The 19,855-nt window shown below is 46.2% G+C and overlaps 1 protein-coding gene across 4 annotated transcripts in view; it reads left to right on the top strand.

Moving 5' to 3' along the window:
- add3a (adducin 3 (gamma) a) overlaps positions 1-19,855 on the top strand; it is a 76,845-nt gene that overhangs the window by 45,917 nt on the left and 11,073 nt on the right. For all 4 annotated transcript variants that reach the window (XM_031864535.1, XM_031864534.1, XM_031864536.1 and 1 more), the window contains exons 2-9: positions 3,926-4,172; positions 12,114-12,252; positions 13,169-13,320; positions 13,820-13,900; positions 17,492-17,641; positions 17,857-18,000; positions 18,141-18,239; positions 19,616-19,792. In XM_031864535.1, coding sequence (XP_031720395.1) covers positions 3,978-4,172; positions 12,114-12,252; positions 13,169-13,320; positions 13,820-13,900; positions 17,492-17,641; positions 17,857-18,000; positions 18,141-18,239; positions 19,616-19,792 — 1,137 coding nt within the window. In that variant the 5' untranslated portion in view covers positions 3,926-3,977. The remainder of the gene's footprint in view (positions 1-3,925; positions 4,173-12,113; positions 12,253-13,168; positions 13,321-13,819; positions 13,901-17,491; positions 17,642-17,856; positions 18,001-18,140; positions 18,240-19,615; positions 19,793-19,855) is intronic.

The following is a 19,855-nucleotide window of genomic DNA, read 5'->3' as shown; positions in this document are numbered from 1 at the left end:
GTGTGTGTGTGTGTGTGTGTGTGTGTGTGTGTGTGTGTGTGTGTGTGAGTGAGTGTGAGAGAGAGCTGGTTGGTGTTGTGTCGACTGCCTGTATTGTTGTGACTTTGTTTTCAGTATCTTTTCTACTAATTTTGCATGCTCCAGGTGGGTTGTTCACAGTCTTTAAGGACAGAAAATAAATGTTGAAGGAAACCAGAGAGACGGAACCAGACGGAGAGATGCAGCAGCAGATACGCGGGTCGGACGCAGGTTTCCAGATTAGCTGGCTGTCATCAGATGAAGATGGAGAGTTGTGTGTTGTCTGAGCCTGCTGGCTCTGCTGCAGCTTCAAATGTCAGAGGACTACTGAGGCATTATGGGTGAGCACTGTCATAGAGGTATACAGTTAGCTCCCGTAATAGAGATTAAGAAAGGAACTAATTTTATCAAATAAAAAACATGTTGAAAAGTTAATTGTCAACTGTTTTGATAATTAAATAGTTTTAAAGCGAAGGTTTGCTGCTTTCAGCCTCTCAAATGTGAGGAATTGGGTTTTCTTTGTCACACCTGGTAGTAAACTGAATGTATTTGGGTTTTGGACTGTTGCTGAGACATAACAAGACATTTAAATCTGTCACCTTACTTAGTTATTGCTTCTTAATTGAAGGGATTTGCTGTTTTTCTTTGTGTTTTGTGAAGGTAAATTGAATATCTTCAACTTTTCGACAGTAAATCGGACAAAACAAGTAATCTCAAGATATCAGCTTGGGCTTTACAAATTGCGATCTGCCTTTTTGGCTTTTTTTTTTCTGTCCCAAATAATCAATCAATTAATCAAGGAAATGATTGCCAGAAAAATGGATAATGAAAATAACCATAAGCCCTAGTAGAATATAGTTTAGTCTACACAGTCCAGTTATGTTTAAAACCTAGAGGAGTGCTTCTCTCATGACCAGAGCTCCCAGAAGAAGAGATCTTGATTCTCAACGGGACATTCCTGTTTAAATGGAAGTAAAGTGACGTATTGTGAGGGTTGAGGCTGGACATCATGTAGCTCCTTCTAACCAAAGACGTGTTGAGCATGGTTAGGTTTATTGCCGTTATTGGTTTTGTAGCACTCTTAAAGTAATTGTTTATAGATGAGAAAGTTTTCATGGACAACTCGCCCACTGTTGGAGACGGGTTATGTCTGCAGAGGGGAGGGGAGGGGGGGGCACTAAAGGTCACAGGGTGAGAGGTTGCGGTCTCCTTGCCTCGGGCAGCGGTCGCAGTCTAGCGCCCCCAGTAGACTCAGCCGGCCTCGTCTATATCTGCCACATATTAATGGAGCGTAAATCAACACAGCGCTGTCCTTTTTGAAGTCGTATCTTTAAAGGGCAATTGTGTCTCGAATTTCCAGTCGGTCACTGAACTCGATCTAAACTTCTGGCGTTGTTGTGAACGCTTCAATGTGTCTCATCGGATAAGTGTTCGGAGGACGAATCGCAAGAGAACATCTGCCGTGAAGCATGACATTTCAAGTGTAAACATTGGTGCTGTAATGCGGTGGATCAGATTTCATTCTTACTCAGATTAATTGTACACACTCACACAACCACCACTCTCTTCCCCCCCTCACCCTCCCAACCATCGATCTCTCTGGATGTGACCAGACCGAGAGGATTGGGGATGGGGACAATGATCTATTGAGAGAGGCGTAGGGAGGGAGGGAGGAAGCTCATGCTGAGAACTGCTGTAGTGCGTCTTGTGACAGAGTGGTGTTTGTGTAAAAGGAGGGGGAGGCAGGGTTTGGAGCTCGGAGGGGGGGGGTGTAGCTTTATTTTGGTGAGGCTACAGCTGTTGCATTCGGCAGTGACAGAATTCCACTCACTCAGCATATTTCAGGCGTGAGCGTCTCCTGTCAATCACTACTTCTCAGATGTGTTTCTGAGCATTTCGGCTCATCACATTTCATTTAATTTCGGAGCAATTGGACACTTTGAAAGAGTGCAAAAGAAAAATAAATGTAGAGGTAAAGGAATTCAAAGCTGAGACAGAGAATGTAAAAACGGCAGAGGGGACGTGTTGATGACGGAGTGCAAACATGGCACAACGGCAAATAATTCCTCAGGTCTTTCTTCTTCTACTCCCATCACCAACCCATCGCTTTGCGGTTTCATCCTAAGCCTGTCTTGTGCGCTCAGGAAGCAGAACAATGCAGGCCAGCAAGCGGGAGGATGAATTCAATATCGGGTTACATAACTCTTCCCCGCATAGCTGCCTTCAATTAAAGAGGATTTTTGGGGGCGGCTTTTATTCGCTTCCATAGTATAAATCGGAGCTTTCGTTGTGGGATCAGGTAGTGAGCGAGAGGCTTCCTGTGCTCTTAGGGATTCTCTGTGTTGCAGATAACATAGATGTATCCGCACATTATTGTCGTATTTGAGGTGTAAGCTTCTTTCTTTATCCAACGATTTACTGGAACTCGTAACTGTATGTCATCTCCGAAACACGGAGATCATCTGCATAGAGGCGATGTGGCAGGGCAACTATAGTTCCAATGGGGAAAGCATTGAGGTGGGAAAACCAATTGACAAACCCATTGAGCTACCACTGAAGTGTCCTTGAGCAAAGCACTGAACACTTGGCAGCTCAGTGTCCAATAGTAGAGGAAGTAGCGCTAGTTGTATCAGGGTGAGAATAATGGGCACTTTAGCCCATTGGCAATCCTTTGGAAAGGATATGCTGAATGTTGTTGCTAGCTTTCTTGCATATTTGAATTGGTACAGTGGTAATACTGTAAATGTTAAGGCAACACGGTGGGTTTCATCCAACAAGTGAAGGCAAGAGGTCATGATGGTATGACTCCTCTATACACCGAGCAGTGTGTCGCTGCACTAATCTCAACCATCTTTTTAAGTGCATTTGACCTGAGCGAGTAGCTTAGCGCCATGTGCAGACCAAATCACCTCAACAACCCCCCTGTTTCCCATCAGACGGGAGTTCAGAGAAAAGGTTAAAGAGGGAGAAAGAGCCACTTCTGGTGGAGTAACCATGACATTTCTATCCTGCTGCTGTCAAATGACCACTGGGCTTTTGAAAGCCGGAAGCAGCGTGATTCCTTTCTTAAACTCTTTCTCTCTCTCATTCCTCTGCTCTTCAAGCCAAGACACCATCTGTTAGGGCTCCCATAATCCCCGCCTCTCCCTAATACACCACCAGCTTATCCTTTGCTGCTGCAACAGCAGCCTTGTTGCAAGGCGTCCTGGAAAATGCAGTTTTGTATGTTTTGTCTGTCTCTTCCAGGGAATTCCTCTTTGCATTTCACCGAGCATGTTGTGCATTTGATCTTTTGTGAAAGGTTATCCCAAACAAGGTAAACAGTCAAACGGACCAGTGAATCAGTCTTTGTTTCTTCACTTGGTCGTCGGTCAGGATTTACAGGAATTGCTTAAATCGGAAGGAATTCCCAGTTTGTGATTTCTTTTTTTTTTGTCAGGCTTCCTCTAAAATGCGTGTCGCATCACAGAGTCGACTCTTTCACACGCACAACAAAACGCTGTCATATTTTCAAATGCATTTCCTTTGTCTCTATCATCTGCGTCCCTTTTGGCGTGACACCAAGGGATTTGGGGTCCCTCTGGTTGCTGCAACAATTCTTGTATCCTGCAAAATGCTTGTTGTCATGCCAGCTGACCTGAGAGTGAACGGTGGGAGTAAACCACCTCACCAGCCGAGGCCTGGATGATCAAACAAAAACTGCTCGTGTCCTCCTCGTGCGCTAATCACAGAGCCGTCCATTTCCATGAGCCGTGACTCTGTCATCTGCTGATGACGTGTTGTTTCTGTTTGTCAGTATAAATATTAAACTAAGTTAAATGAAAAACAATTGAATACCTATAAATGCAATTAAAACCCACTTTGCCTTTCAAATGACATGATTTGCGTTGTGTTGTCTTCTTCTCAGGCGGGAGTCAGAGCGGCGGCCATAGAGCGAGCGAGACAGCGGTGAAGCAGGCATGAGCGTGGACAGCCATCAGGAGGTGGTGACCACCCCGCCCCCACCGAGCGGAGGGACTAAGGAGCGCTACTTCGACCGCGTCGACGTCAACGATCCGGCGTACATCAGGGCCAGGAACATGTCGCCTGACCTCCGGCAGGACTTCAATGTCCTGGAGCAGAAGAAACGTGTCACGCAGATCTTACAGAGCCCCGTAAGTCCGTTGACTGCATTTCAAAATTGGGGAAATTCATGAAATCTCTCACTGGAGGGACATCGTTTAGAGGACATTGGAGGGATGGGAAGCTGCTAAAATGGTAGAAGAAGAAAGTATAATGGTATCAGCTGATGACCCTTGAAGTTACACAATGCACATACAGACCCGTGTGAGGTAGATGAAACCGATACATTGCATAGAGCGTCCTGAAAGATGGATGGGATCCGGATTCTTTTGGTAAACTGGCAACTCTAAATCCCCTCTGTCTGTTAACATGAGAGTGAATGTGTTGGTCGGACTACTGCTGACCTGTCCAGGGTGTACCCCACCTGTTCCTCCATCTATGAATATGGAGTCTGGAGTCTTTTTTTACAGAAATGTAGTGGAAGGACGAATAGACAGAATAGAGGGTGGTAGTTTCCGAATAGAGGGTGGTAGTTTCCAAATGGAGAACTTGCTGCCAGCACAGAATTTGTCCCCTCACTGACCCCTACTGTGGGTAATCAGTTCTCATTTTCTCTTCTGTCAGTTATTATTCCCCAATCAAGTGATTTCTAAAGACGTTACAGCATCACATGTGCTTGTGTTGATGTTGCGACACCGACCACAGAATCGAAGCAGTCAGCGGTGGTTATAACCCGATTATAACCACCAGCTGCCGCGCCCTCGCTCGGGCTTACTGTCGGAGCAGTCCCAATCCAGCGGCTCTCGTGTTGGGTCAGGTTTTGCTGAGGTAAACAACTCTGTGAGCGCCGGGCATATGTCAGCCAACACGCATCATGTTGTGCTTTTGATTTTTCTTTCCCTGGAGGTCTGGATTCTTGAGAATTACTGTTGCTCTAGTAGCCAAACTGAAGTGCTGGAGGTACAGTTGGGGGTCTGAGGCCTTTTTGTGACCACACATACTCATTTTTTAGGCACTGTAAAGGCAAAGTACTGGGCTGTATCTTTGCAGATGACTGTAACCTGCAAAGATCAGAATCCAGCGCAAATATTGTAAGATAAGAGGTTTAATAAACACAAGCCACAGGAACACTTGAACACACTTACAATAATTCAATATTTGCCGTGCTATGTAGATCAACTTGTTTCCTTGTCCATTTGCATCCCTGAGGAACTCGGCACCTAACTCTGGTAACAATAGCCCAACACTCTCTGCCTACTAACCCATGAACAAAGTCAAGCTCGATGTTGTCCTATCTTCCTGTCTGCTTTCTGCCCTTTGAACAGTTCCTCGAGTGAAGATTTTACAACCAGGCCCCCTGCTTCAGTTCAGCCCACACAGTGTTGGGAATATTTACTCTGGACTATTGACTCAAGGCTGGTCTGTGACTGAAGTGCTCTTCACTGTTGACAATGGAACCTTACATTTGCAAAGACAAGGTGTGTGCGTGTGGGTCTGTATGCATTTGTACTCTGCGATGACAAATGCACTTTGAAGGAGTCGGTGGGGACGGATGGTGAAGTTAAAGTTAGATAAAGGATAAGGTTTAAACGTTGCACAGGCAATGAATGTCATGAATGAATGTTCCTCCCAAGCATATACAAGCCTGTTATAGAAGCCTGGAGGTGTGTATGTGCGTGTGTGATTTGATATTGGGTAGTGGCCGCCATGGTTTGGCCCGTCTCGTTTTTAAGCTTTAAATGTGATCCGCATTCTGCACATGCCGTGTGGTTTTCTTAGCACGCTGTGCTTTGTGCCAGATGTCTGGAAGGGCACTGGCACAGCGCTGCTGATGCAGGTTTCCACTTGATACTTGGTGTACGTCTGTGTACGTGATTGAGTACCACAAGTGCAGTTGGGGGTGAGCAAAATGAAGTGAGTGCATCGCAGTTCCCTGCTCTAACTAGACAGTCAAACTCGTCTGTGGCCGACCATCACTGGTGTTTTTTGCGGTGTGTCTCACACAGCTGGCTCCAGTCCGTCCTTATCAGCCAAGATTCAGCGTGTTGAATTGACGGCGAAGAGCTGTCTGAGCCCGACAACACCAGCGCGAGGCAAAGCAAAACAGTGCCGGCCACGGTGATCCATCAAACACGCCCACCCTTTGTATTACAAACGTATGAACGTATTGTTCATGCCTCTGCGAAACTCTCAGGCAGGTGCAGAGAACACATGGATGCTGCTGACCATTGGCTCTATTCTCTGTGGTCACACAGTGTTATGCATATTATTCCCGCTTTGCGGTAGTAGAGTCAAATGACGTGCCAAATGTCCTACTTTTATGGGAATGCTCGCAGGTGCTGAGGAAGAAAGCCTGAGTTCACGTCACAAAGCAAGTTGATTTGTGGTACCTGTTCAACGTAACTTAATGCTTTATCGAGCCAGCTCAGGCAAAGAGAAGGCCGGCTCTGTTGAACCTGCTTGGTGGTAAACCCCTCAGCTCTCAGTCAGCAGTAACAGGTGGCTCCCTGTTGGCTGCAGAGGGTTTTTTCTGGCCTTACATTAGGACAGTTGGCCTCAGTGGTTTACTCATATTCAACAACAACAAGTGTGTGTCACCAGCTGGTCATGCACACGCGTGCCCTCTCTCATCGCAATTTCTTTCTCGGTTGCTCTCTCTCCTATTCAGCTACAACAACAACGTCACCAGCTGGGTGTCCGCACATGGCGTCTCTCTCTCTCTGTCTCTGTCGCGCTCTGTCTCACTCTGTCTCTGTCTCTCTCTCTCTCTTCCTCCCTCCGTCTCTCTCTCTCTCTTCCTCCCTCGTCTCTGTCTCTCTCTCTGTTTGTTTTGATTCCGGTGTTATGGGACTAGTGGCGGCTCCAGATTACATGTTTGTAGCGCTCGGATGGCAGGTTGTATTTAAAGTCGGACCGATATAGACCAGGCGGGACTGAATCAACTCAGCTGACTTCATCCACTCGCCTCATTCATGCAACAGTGTTTACCTTTAGAAACTGGCAGCTACAGCTGAACCTTGAACCCATTCAGCCCCGTTGTGTTGTACCAGGCCGTTTGGACACTTACAGTACATTGCCTGTATGCAGCAACAATGTGCATAGGGAGGCAACGTGAGACAATGCATGAGGGTGGATGGGAGGTAATGCATGATTGTGTAAATTGGAACACATGAAACAAATACATAGTCTGCAAAGTCCTTGATGCATTTATGGAAGTGACACAGGCAAACATATTGATCTCGTTTTCAACCTGAAAGCTAAAGTGTTTTTATCTCCTCTATCTATCTATATATATATATATATATATATATATATATATAAGAGGAAAACAATCCTGAAGATTTTGGATGCAGTTAATGTCATTTAAAACACTTAAAGACAGAAATGTCCACATATGTATTTTCCTTAAGATAAACAGCCGAGCATTGTTTCCCCTCGGTGAACTTCTGGTTCGTTTGTAAGACAATCTGCTTTAGTTTTAATAATACTTGATTTATTCGGTTACTTAAAATCATACGAGGAAGGAAGAGAGGAAAGGAAGCGAAAGATTCTTCAGAAAGCTTTTGGTGGAGTGTTTTGTATGACATGCAAGGATTACAATGTGCCTTGAGGTGGTTTGTGAGGCACGCTGAGGGGATTTTTCCATTGCATTTCGAGAGCTTGGACACAGATTTTGGCTGCAAATGCAAGTCTCATGATGTCCTGGTTGTTAACTCATGATGTTAATTTGTTTGTGTTAAATTCTTCTTCTTCTTCTCCCTGTGATGGGAACTAGGTTGATGTGACTGTATTTGCGACCCAAAAAGTCAAAAGGTGAAAACCGCCCGAGAGGCTTGAAATCAAATCAGATGAAATTGAATTTGAGTTCTACTTCCACATGCTGCTTCTATTTTCTGCATCTCCGCTCATCTTGCGTTTTTCCCCTGCTATTAGGTTTTCCTCTCCACTCTTGTCCTGGTCTTGTGGCACAATTTTACATCATCCATAGGAATGACTTACTGATGCCAAGGGGTCAATTTACTCAGTCTCATTTGCACTAGTCATGTGGAACATTGTGTCCTCTCGCCCCCCCCCCCCCCCCCCCCCCCACTTGCCGGAAAACACAAGTGGATGATTTATGGTGCTTTCGGATTCTGCCAAGTATCCACTCGTGTGAGGCAAATGTCATGGCTGCGCTCTATTATGTCTTCCTGAAGGTCTCGTTTGGTGGAACATTAGTGGTTGAACTCACTCCTCCGCTCCCCTCAGAGCCATGTCTCAGCAACTGTGTTTCAGTTTTGGCATTTCACGACATCTCTCGGGTGCTGAACTTAGCAAAACCTCCAGCAGTGGAGCAGTGCCCTCAGGATTAGAGGGTAACATACTAAAATGTTATTAAGTCCACTTTAGCTCGTGTGCAACCTCAAAAGGATAGGCCAAAAGTCAAAAGACTCTCCTGGGTGCTTAGTGTGTAAGCTTTCCACGTCTGGCAACTGAAATCAACATTGTTCATTCAGTAATGTTTTAGTCTAAAACGAAAGAAGCTATTGCAGCTAAAAGTGGGGACCAATTTCTCTGACGCACACTGTGAGGTTAGATGGGGGGAAATCAATAGCTTTGGCAAGCTTTCAGGCAGGCGCTCACTTACTTTGTAACGCTGTCACGTTGGCAGCTTGAAAGAACAGCATTGTGCTGACATAACTGAGGAGGTTGTGACTGAAATTACAGGCCTCACCTGGTGAGCAAGTGTGTCTGCATGCTGTGAGGATAATGCATGTGTGTTTGCCTTTTCATCTATCTTTACATGTGTGTCTTAAGTTCTCACGGCAAGTTGATTTATTCAGAATCTGTTGAGATGCATCCTTTACTTATTTACCCATTTATTCAGCCAGTTAACGCAATCTGAGCTTGAATGACATCACCAAGGGACCTGAGAAGATGCAGGTCACTGTGTTCTTCCAGGTGAACTGAGATGCAGTTTTGTAGGAGTGTGAATGTAATACTAACCTGCTTCAGGAAATGACCCCAAAACATTGTGTTCACAGGTATAAGTAAACCGAATTGGACCTTTGATATCCAGCAGATGAAGCCTAGTTTAGGATCTGTCCGACACAAGCTACTCGTGAGTGTTGTTTTCAAGCCTTTTCAAGTTCGCTGTGTGAACTTCAACAATAACCCGATCGTTTCAATGGTAGTAATTAAAGTGAGTCAGTCAAACTGCAATAGTTTCATTTCGTGTGTGTGTGTGTGTGTGTGTGTGTGTGTGTGTGAGGTAATGCTGAAACCATCACTTCTTCAGCGCACAAGCACAGACGTGCATGATCGGCAGCGCTCCAACAAAGTTGTAACCGTCTTCCTTTCCCACAGGAGGACGTATGACAGTTAAAGTGTCGCCTGCAACAATAGCTGACTTAGACAAAAGGAAACGTCTCTGTAGATCATATGACACAAGCTCTTGGAAGACTAGAAACTTCCTGTAGTAGTAAGAGTAAAATACTCATGTGAAAATGTATTTTTGTTTACCATCCACCAAATAGTAAAGTCTGATAAAGTTCCCTTTCCAGGAAGCATCTGCCCAGATGTAATGTCTTTCTTAAAGACTGTTTCTCAGCAGATCACGTGTGTTTCCTCCAGTAAGTGGAGAGACGTTGATGTTAAACAGGCGAGGTAGATGATGGATGATGGGGGTTTTATCTCCAGAGGCAAATGTGCTGTAACTGCAATGATGTAATGTTGTTTTGAAGGGAGTGTCTTTAGTTGAGCAGTCACGGCACAGCAGTTACAAAACACACTTGATGCGTTTTGTTTTTGCTGCAGATGTGGGATTTCTTTCCGAAATAATAATGGTCGGATCCACTCTAGGCCTCAGAGTTAATCAGTTTAGATGAGAATCAAATCCCTGCTGTCATAATCTTCTTGGGAATACACACACAAATTGTAGACCAGATGCTTGCTAGTGTGTGTGTGTGTGTGTGTGTGTGTGTGTTTCTGAATGTGTTTTCATGCTCATGTGCTTTTTTTTAGGTTTTGTTCCAAAACATTGCAAGTCTTGAAAGTTTCTCTAAAATTGATTGGACGATATTTTAAAACAAAATTGATTCTGATGAGGTTTTTTGGCCATTTAGTGTTTTTTTTCGGCCCACAACTTTTTCTGTTTTGGTGCACTGCATCACTTTCAGCCATGACAGGCAGCTGTTTTTAGCACAAAGCTCTAAAAGTGTAGCAGACAGCAAGCAGACAGAGCCGGTGACATGCAGGTGAACATAACGGAGCATTAGCCGCTAAAGAGCCAGGTAGAGAGCTGGTGGAGACCAAAACAGAGCTAAAAGGAGAGAAAAGCTTCGACTTGATGTGTAAATAAGCATCTGTCAGCGAACAAATTCAACTTATACAATGATAATAAGTCAGTGTTGTGTTTACATGTTGTATTGTCTTAATGCAGGTTTAATAGCACTGTACAAACTGATGTGCGTTTCATTCGTCATTTTGTTAGAGCGACTAGCGTCAAACTAGCAGAAATCTTCCGGCGCAGACCTGAAACAAAGACCGTTCTAGTCCAATCAGGGTCAGGTGTCTCTGACTCCAATGAACTGTGTCTTTAGCGCTGCGGCTCCAATGTCAATGTGAAGGCACGACAGTCTTTGAAACAGAAATGCCCAGAACAAAAACAGCAACTCAAAGCAAAAAACAAACCGACCCGCCACTGTCAGACATCCGCAACAGGCGTCACTAGGGACTGAAGAATGTCTGGCTTGGGTTCAGAATCAGCGGTGCTCCGGGACAGTGTGTGTCCTCACACAGGGGGGGGTTTGCTCCACTTTCAACAAAACACCCCCACATGGGCACAAAACCAAAGGCCTCAACTCCCATTTGCATAAGACTAATGGACCGTCCCATGGGGAGACTCGAGGGGATGCGTGGGGCAGAGACAAGGGGAAGGTAATTGTCAGGGATGCTTTTGTGCACAGCTATATTGGAAATGTGTAGTTAAGCAGCGAGACGAAATGAAGGCATTAATATTGGATGTTGCCCTGCAATAGGAGTGTCGTGCCCTATTTTCACTCTCAAGCTACGCTGATCTTGCCACAGATTCCCATCACTGCTTTCCACCAGGAAGTTAGACTCAGAGTGTCAGATATTGTCTGCTCCTGTGGGATAAGGTGAAGTTGATCCAATGGGTTAGTAGCCTGACATCACCAGACCAAACCGCAAATGTGAATTAGTCCGGAACACCTCAGTTCATTTTTGATTTCCAAGGGATGTCAGCAATGGCGTAGACCAAAATGCCTCAGGATGCGATAATATAGCTCTTTGCAGCCTGGCTTGGACTGTTGCTTTATTAATATAACATGAATATAACATGTTTGCATTAGTTGAATAGGCTTTAGCATCATTACATTTAACTCTTTATGCTCCGATCTTCATGCATACCGAGAAGTCTTGTGATTTCTGTTTGAACTTTTAATTTATGAGCGGTTTCATGATGAGTAAGATTTGCCTCGAAGAAAAAGTGAAAGCGTAAAATCATACAGTACTCCATGTGTGTATCTGGTCTGGCATAAGAGCATGTTAGCATGTTAGCATTGTGTCTGTGGATTCAACAGATGACTGGAGACTGGAGAGACTATGAGAGTTAGCCACAAACACACACTTCCAGTCAAGCAGCCAATCGTTACGCAGGCTTGTTGTGAAGCCAGCCTATCCTGATCCAGCTGCATCGAGCCCTTTGAGGACAATTCAGATTGACACCGAAGGGGAATGTCTAATCTGTGATTAACAGGTCTTCTTCTTTAGTCCTTCTCCTCCTGTCTCTCTTAATGTTCCAACATCTTTTTACTCTTTCATCCCTCTGTCACCACTAATCCCCTGCTCTCTCTTCTCCCTCTGACTCTAATCTGCCTCACCATCATCTCTCTTCAGATGTCATTACAGTTAAAGAAAGTCAAAGCATTTCGGGATCTGAGGTTTCGGGTTCTAGTTTTTGACACACTGCGTCGTCTCAGTGCCATCACCCTGATGTTATTTCCTCTCTCATCTTTTCTCTTGTCTTCCAGGCCTTCAAGGAGGAGTTGGAGAGTCTCATCCAGGAGCAGCAGCGGATCGGGAACAACCCCACCAGCCTGCTGGCCCTCCGGCAGATCGCCGACTTCTTCATGGCCACCTCTGTGGGCGGCTTAAACAGCTCCCCCCTCAGTAAGTGCTCACAGTGCTGTGGCACGTTACGCTATCATTTTAGCACAACATGCCAAACTTGCAAAACGCAGCATCAGTATTTGAAGACAGGATATCCAAGCATGAGCTCTGCATGCTTTGGGGGCATAAATACCCCAAGACAACACAACCCCAGACTCCGGAAGAGCTGCGCATACTTCTCTGGGTTTTGATCTAGGATTTCTGTCCAGGAGTCCACATGTGAAGTCTGTTTCCAATCCCAGCGCTGGAATGCACGACTAATGCCGAATTACACGTCAAATGCAATATACTAGTTCAGTTCGGCTTTCTTAAGATGTACCGCTAATCAGTAAGTCTGAGAGGCATTGGCAGAAAACAAAGTATTGGTTGGAGGGCTGTTTACAGCACCTCAGTGTGATTCATGTGGAGCTGGATCTGGGGCGATTCATCTAATCGATTACAAAATACATTAATTTGCATAACCTGTGTTGGTGGGTCACAAGAATGGATCCCGAAGAACAAGCTGCAGCTAAAAAAAAACAACTCGCCCACGATCCTACAAAGTGTGCAAGTATTTTAGACCCAACAATGTGGTGCTAGGGTCTATTTTGTTTTCACATTTGTTTGTTTTTAAGAGAAGTTGATTGAATTAAATACTGAAATGTGTATTAGACAAGTTTAGATCTTTATTACGGGTACTTGTGTGTAATTTAAAAGATAATCAATTCGAATAGTCGTCAGAGTAATCGACTAATAAAGAAAATAATCGTTTGATTAATCAATAGAAAAGTAACCGTTAGGTGGAGCCAGATGTGTGAGGTACATCATTAGATCAAAAGACAGATGTTGACGGTGGTCCTTTGTTGCTGTCGTGTTTGGGAAGAGAGGATAAAAGTTCTTTAACCCATATTCTGTTATTTCCCTTCACATTGTTTAGGTGTGGGGATGGTCATTCCCATCAACGACTTGTACGGAGTGGAATCCACCACGATGGTGAAAGGCGAGAGGCTGACGCGCTGTAAACTGGCCAGCACGTACAGACTGGTGGACCTGTTCAGCTGGGCCCACCTCTCCAACTCCTACATCACAGTAAGGAGCTGCACCGAGACCGAACGTCACAACTGAGTTCTTAAATGTGTTGACAGTGATGGGCTGTGTCCGAAAGCAGTCCCTACTTACCGTACAGTGCACCACATTTACTGCCATTTACTGTCATTGTATTTCAGTGTCTGGATTTTAAGTCCCACAATGCAGTGCGTCATATTTTACAGCAAAAATAATACTGGTGCAACACTACATCTGAGAATCTATAATGAGTGACCATAGAGAGTAGTGAGAGAGATATCTCGGACACAACGATGGTTTCTGACGACAGCAGGAATGAATGTGTTGATCGATTCGATGATGTTTAATCAATGAATTGTCTGGATTCCCGCGTTACTTAAAAAAAGATAAAGAATTGATTTCCTTTTGGCTCATCACTCGCTTGAATTTTGACTGGAATAGTTTCCCTGTTTAATTTCAGAATAAGAAAATTTAAAGTCAGCTGTTGTCACATTTACATCCATTTGATTCTTTCTTGTCTTAGGGTCGAGTCAGCAAAGAGCAAGACCACATCCTCATCATCCCCAGAGGACTGTCATTCGCTGAGGCGTCTGCATCGAATCTGGTAAGACATATAAGAAGCCGTGTTTACCAATCCAGAGTTGGTGTTGCTTTGTTTTCCTACAAAGACTTATTTTAACTCTACCAATGCAGTTCTCACTGTGCTCTGTGAAATCCTTTAGGTGTCTTAGTGACTGAAATAGTGACTCACTTTGTTCCACTTGGAAAAGTAAAAAAGAACCTGTAGTTAAACAGCTCGTATTGGCACTTTCTGCCAGCAGCTACTTCTTGTATAACTCACAGACAACAGCAGGGTAAGATGTAGGCTCTAAGCCAACATCTTATTTTTAGTGCGTCTGGATCACATCCATCTTTTCTGTGGTCGTCTGTACGAGAGCAACGACCGCAACATTGCAGCTTTTGGGAGACTCAACAAAATGATGTTGTCTGGTGCTTTCAGATTGCCCTGACTATTTGTGTTTTGATGCCAGTCTGTCGCTGCTGGTCTCCTCCCCTTCTTATTCTTCTAACGTTGGCCTGTTTTGATCCTGCAGTCAGCTGGGTGGAGCACATTTCAGATTCTTTCTGACGCGTCCTTTGGCGTCTTTTTATAATTAGAAGTGCTATGTTTGTCAGAAGGGCCTCTCAGCAGCAGGGCAGGTTTTACTGAAAGGGTGACGGACGTGACGGGGTGCACTCGTACTGTACTGGACATGTGATTTAAAGCGATCGATGTTCCATCGTCTGACAGCCGGCTGCAGCCGTGGGGTGTCTGTGCTGACAAAGATGGCGGTAGTTAGTTACGCTCGGCCGGTGCCATTCTCTCTCCTCTGCTGGGTGAGAGATCAATAGACGGTCATCCATCCGGACATCCTTATGGCTGTTAAAAGGCAGAGCATCACTGGGGACATGTCTCAGGACTTTCAGCTCGAGTTGATTCAGAGATCACCAGCAAGCTGTGGACTCCACCCTGCTGTTAATTCATCAATATTTTTCGGTGCCAATATAACACCATCCATCCATCCATCCATTTATTTTCCTCCGCTTATCCGGGGTCGGGTCGCGGTGGCAACAGGCCAAGCAGGCTGACCCAGACTTCCCTCTCACCGGCAACATGTTCCAGCTCATTCTGGGGGATCCCGAGGCGTTCCCAGGCCAGCTGGGAGATGTAATCCCTCCAGCGTGTTCTGGGTCTTCCCCGGGGTCTCTTCCCAGTTGGACGTGCCTGGAAAACCTCCAGTGGGAGGCGTCCAGGAGGCATCCTAATTAGATGCCCGAACCACCTCAGCTGACTCCTTTCGACGCGAAGGAGTAGCGGCTCGACTCCAAGCTCCCTCCTGATGACCGAGCTCCTTACCCTATCTCTAAGGCTGAGCCCGGCCACCCTACGGAGGAAGCTCATTTCGGCCGCTTGTAGCCGCGACCTTGTCCTTTTCGGTCACGACCCAGAGTTCGTGACCATAGGTGAGGGTAGGAACGTAGACCGAGTGGTAAATTGAGAGCTTTGCCTTCCGGCTCAGCTCCCTCTTCACCAAGACGGTCCGGTGCAGCGCCTGCTTTACTGCTGCAGCCGCACCGATCCGTCTGTCGATCTCCCGCTCCATCTTACCCTCACTCGTGAACAAGACCCCGAGATACTTGAACTCCTTCGCTTGAGGTAGGCACTCCGTCCCCACCTGGAGGGAGCAATCCACCGGTTTCCGGCAGAGCACCATGGCCTCAGATTTGGAGGTGCTAACTCTCATCCCCGACGCTTCACACTCGGCTGCAAACCGCCCCAGTGAATGCTGGAGGTCACGATCCGAGGAGGCTAACAGGACCACATCATCTGCAAACAGCAGAAAGGCGATCCCGAGACCCCCGAACCTGACGTTCTCCACCCCCCGGCTGTGCCTAGATATCCTGTCCATGAAAGTCACGAACAGGACCGGAGACAAAGGGCAGCCCTGGCAGAGGCCAACACCCACCGGGAACGTGTCTGACTTATTGCCGAGAATGCGGACACAGCTCCTACTGCAGTCGTACAGAGACCGGATCGCCCTTTGTAATGGGTCCGGCACCCCATACTCCCGCAGCACCCCCCCACAAGAACCCCTGAGGGACCCGGTCGAAAGCCTTCTCCAAGTCCAAAAAGCACATGTAGACTGGTTGGGCAAACTCCTAGAACCCCTCCAGTAGTCTTGCGAGGGTAAAGAGCTGGTCCACTGTTCCACGGCCGGGACGGAATCCGCATTGCTCCTCTTGAATCTGAGGTTCGACAAACGGTCGGAGCCTCCTTTCCAGCACCCTGGCATAAGCCTTCCCCGGGAGGCTGAGTAGTGTGATACCCCGGTAATTCGAGCACACTCTCTGGTCCCCCTTTTTGAAAATGGGAACCACCACCCCAGTCTGCCAGTCCATGGGCACTGATCCCGACCCCCATGCGACATTGAAGAGGCGTGTCAGCCAGGACAGCCCAACTATGTCCAGCGCTTTCAGCATCTCAGGGTGGATCTCATCCACCCCCGGCGCCTTGCCACCAAGGAGCTTTTTGACTACCTCAGCGGCCTCTGCCAGGGATATGGGTGAGCCTCCCCCTAGATCTTCAGGCGCTGCCTCCTCTGCAGAGGACATGTTGGTCGGGTTTAGAAGTTCCTCAAAGTGCTCTTTCCACCGCCCGACGATGTCCCCTGTCCGTGTCAGCAGTTCGGGATGTGTGAGAAGTTCTTCCGGAGGTGGGAGTTAAAGACCTCCCGGACAGGGTCCTCCGCCAGATGTTCCCAGTTCACCCTCACTACACATTTGGGCTTGCCGGGTCTTTCCAACCGGTTCCCCTGCCATCTGATCCAACTCACCACCAGTTGCTTTTTTAAGTTTCATGGCAGTTTTTCAGATAGGTTTAGATTTAATATATATAAAAACAAACATGTATTTCGTTAGCGTCAGATTCGATGAAGGTCGCTCTGTCCTGCTGTAATAACACACGCCTGGATTTTGTGATCTCGCTGGTTCTGGTTTGTAGCACAGAGCAACATGTGGTTGCGTTGATGATGATTTAGTAGAAAGTCTGCGGGCAAAGTAGTGTTTTATTTGTTTGTTATTAGGCTTTACAGCGAGGACTGTCATCTGTGGTCAGTTTCTCTTTCTTCAGGTTTTGAATACCTCAGTCTCTTTATTCGTCTTCATTTTCTCTGGTTAAACAACTCTCCTCCCTCCAGGTTCCTACCTCCATCTTTCCCTTCATCGCTCTTCTCTCTCTCTCTTTGTAATCTAATAACCTCTAACTGGTATAACTGGTTAGACTATATTATGTTTCCTGGAATTGCTGATAATGTGATTTCTGTCATCACGCTCATTGATTTTGACTTCATGTCTTCTTAGTTTAGGTTGCAGGGTTATCAGCTCTGAGTGTGTGTGATGGGGTGGACCTGGTTATAATACACATTTGATTACACTGATCTGGGCGTGGTTAGTTTTACACAACGTCTCCGTCCAGCCTCATCATATTCCCTCTCCCTCCTCAGAAGAGGCTGCTGTCAACTTTTCATCAAGCTGGTTCAGCTTGTGTTTGAGTGCCTTTGCACCAGTTAAGAAAAACAACGTGTATATATACAGTATATATGTTTTGGCTCCACGAAGCATTCACCAAGCTTGTCTCCTCTCTGTGTTTCCCCAGGTGAAGGTCAACATCCTCGGGGATGTGATCGAACAGGGCTCCACCAACCTGAGGATCGACCCCGCGGGTTTCAGCCCCCACGCTGCCATCTACTCCATGCGTCCAGACATCCGCTGCATCCTTCACGTGCAAACTCCTGCCATGGCTGCGGTAAGTTCACGTTACGCTGGAAACGTCTTCAAACCTGATATGCAACAAAGTGTCTCGTCTCTGCAGTCCTGAGAGAAGTACAGATCTTCAAAGTTTTCTTCACAAAAGGCAGCTCACTTAAATGTCAGCCGCAGACTCGGATGAATAAAACAGCTGCAACACACCTGTCAAAGCTTCTCATCTGCCTCTGCTCCCCCTCTTCTCGTCTGCTTTAGGTGTCATCCATGAAGTGTGGCATCCTGCCCATTTCCCAGGAGTCCTTGATCCTGGGTGATATCGCCTACTACAGCTACCAGGGCAGCCTGGACGACCAGGAGGACCGCAGAGAGCTGCAGAAGGCCCTGGGGCCCACGACGAAGGTAGGAAAACCAAGGAAGCTACACACGGAGCAAGGGCTTCTGGCTGGGCGGTCCTCGTCGGTCTTAAAGGAATAACTTGCTCTAAAGTCTGACTGTTCTGCTGCTCCTAACGATGCTGCCTGTAACTTTGTGTGTTACAGGTTCTGGTGCTGAGGAATCACGGTATAGTTGCTCTCGGGGAGAGCATCGAAGAGGCCTTTACCTACATGTATAATATCCAATATGTCTGTGAAATCCAGGTACACAAACACACACCAACGCACACACACACACTCCCACACAGGCTAACTGCTGCTGTTTTTAGGCACCCAGCACATTCAGCTTCCCCTGCACATGTATTAGACTAGCAGGGCGCAGCTTTTCCCGCTAAATATAATCTCTCTACGGCCATTTTTACATTTCCCCACTCTCACTATTTTAGCAACACTCCATACGTCATAATCTCTTGCCTTGTGGGAACTGTTGGCTAAACAGTCTTACAGCCAGGCTATTGGGAGTGATGAAGGGAGTAACGAGCTGATTTGTTGTTGTTGATGTCTGTCCAAAGCAGCATTTACCGAAGGGTGTTGTTCTTAAGAAAGCTGGAAAGAAAATAGCAGAGGGGATTTCAGGAGGTCTGGATCAAGCGCAGGGGAAATTAATACATTTGAGATATTAAATCAGTAACGGCCGATATTCAGTTTCACATTCATATTTTGTGTATCTTCTCTTAAAAATCATCTGTACCCCTGGATGGTGAACGGGATGTGTGGAAAGATTGTGGAGTAGCTCAGCTGATTTAAAACAACTAGTTAATGTATGAACAGTTGGAGCAGTTCAGTTAAAGTAACGGTTCGGTGGAGTAGTTTATCTTAAGGTGATGTATGAACAGTTGAAGCAGTAACGGATGAATGGAATAGTTAGCCAAAAGAAAGAGTCGAGACAGTCTAGTAACGGACAAACGGTTGGATAAATGTTTGAGAATCCAAAAATTAACCAATTCAACATAAACCCCGACAATTCAACTGTCTGAGACAATATCGTTGTAATATCCACTTATATGATTAATGGTTATGTCTTTTCAAAGGAACACATTTGGAACATGAAGGGTGTGATGTCGAGGAGTGTTGGGATCAACAGATTCAAAGCTATTAAATGTGGTCACTTGTGTTGTCCAGCGGCAGAGCTCTGAGAGACGTCGTGATCTATCGATGCTTGTATTAACGTTAGTGTGTCCTGTGGGGGGTTTCTCCGGTGTTTTACCGGTAGACTCTTGCGTGTCTTTTGTGTTCACTCCTACGGAGGATTTTAGAGATGTTATTGCGTCCCGCGCTGTAACGGGCATACCAAATCTCCTGATTGACTCTCCCCGGTCGAGCAAAAGAAAACATTAATCCATCCTGCAAAGCCCAGCTTAATTTCTATAAATAAATCCCCCCATCGTGTTTGTTGTATGCCCTGTGCAGTACTGTATATTCCTTGGTGCTGCGGTAGCTTTAGATTAAGGGGTAGCCCGTTTTGGTTTTGGTAAACAACGTCTTCCTCCTAGATATTAGTATTTTTGTCTATTTTGTGTCGCGTGAGCCGTCAGTCCTGAGTCTCACACTCTTCTCCCTTCTGTCCTTTGTGACTGCAGGTGAAGGCCATGGCGTGTGCTGGCGGGGTGGACAACCTGATAGTGCTGGACTCGGCCAAGTTGAAAGCACAAGTAAAGGCTGTTGGCAAAGCAGATGCTGTCAACATGTGTGGCGGCCATAAGTGGAAGAATGGCGAGCTGGAGTTTGAGGCTCTGATGAGGATGCTGGATAACCTGGTGAGTCAACAAAGTGAGAGTAATCATCATCATCAGGCTCATTAAATACACTTTTCACTTCAC

This window comes from Anarrhichthys ocellatus, unplaced genomic scaffold (assembly GCF_004355925.1).
Source record: "Anarrhichthys ocellatus isolate YVR2014 unplaced genomic scaffold, GSC_Weel_1.0 scaffold31, whole genome shotgun sequence".
Classification (NCBI taxonomy): Eukaryota; Metazoa; Chordata; class Actinopteri; order Perciformes; family Anarhichadidae; genus Anarrhichthys; species Anarrhichthys ocellatus.
This window is presented reverse-complemented; position numbering and strand designations above follow the sequence as displayed.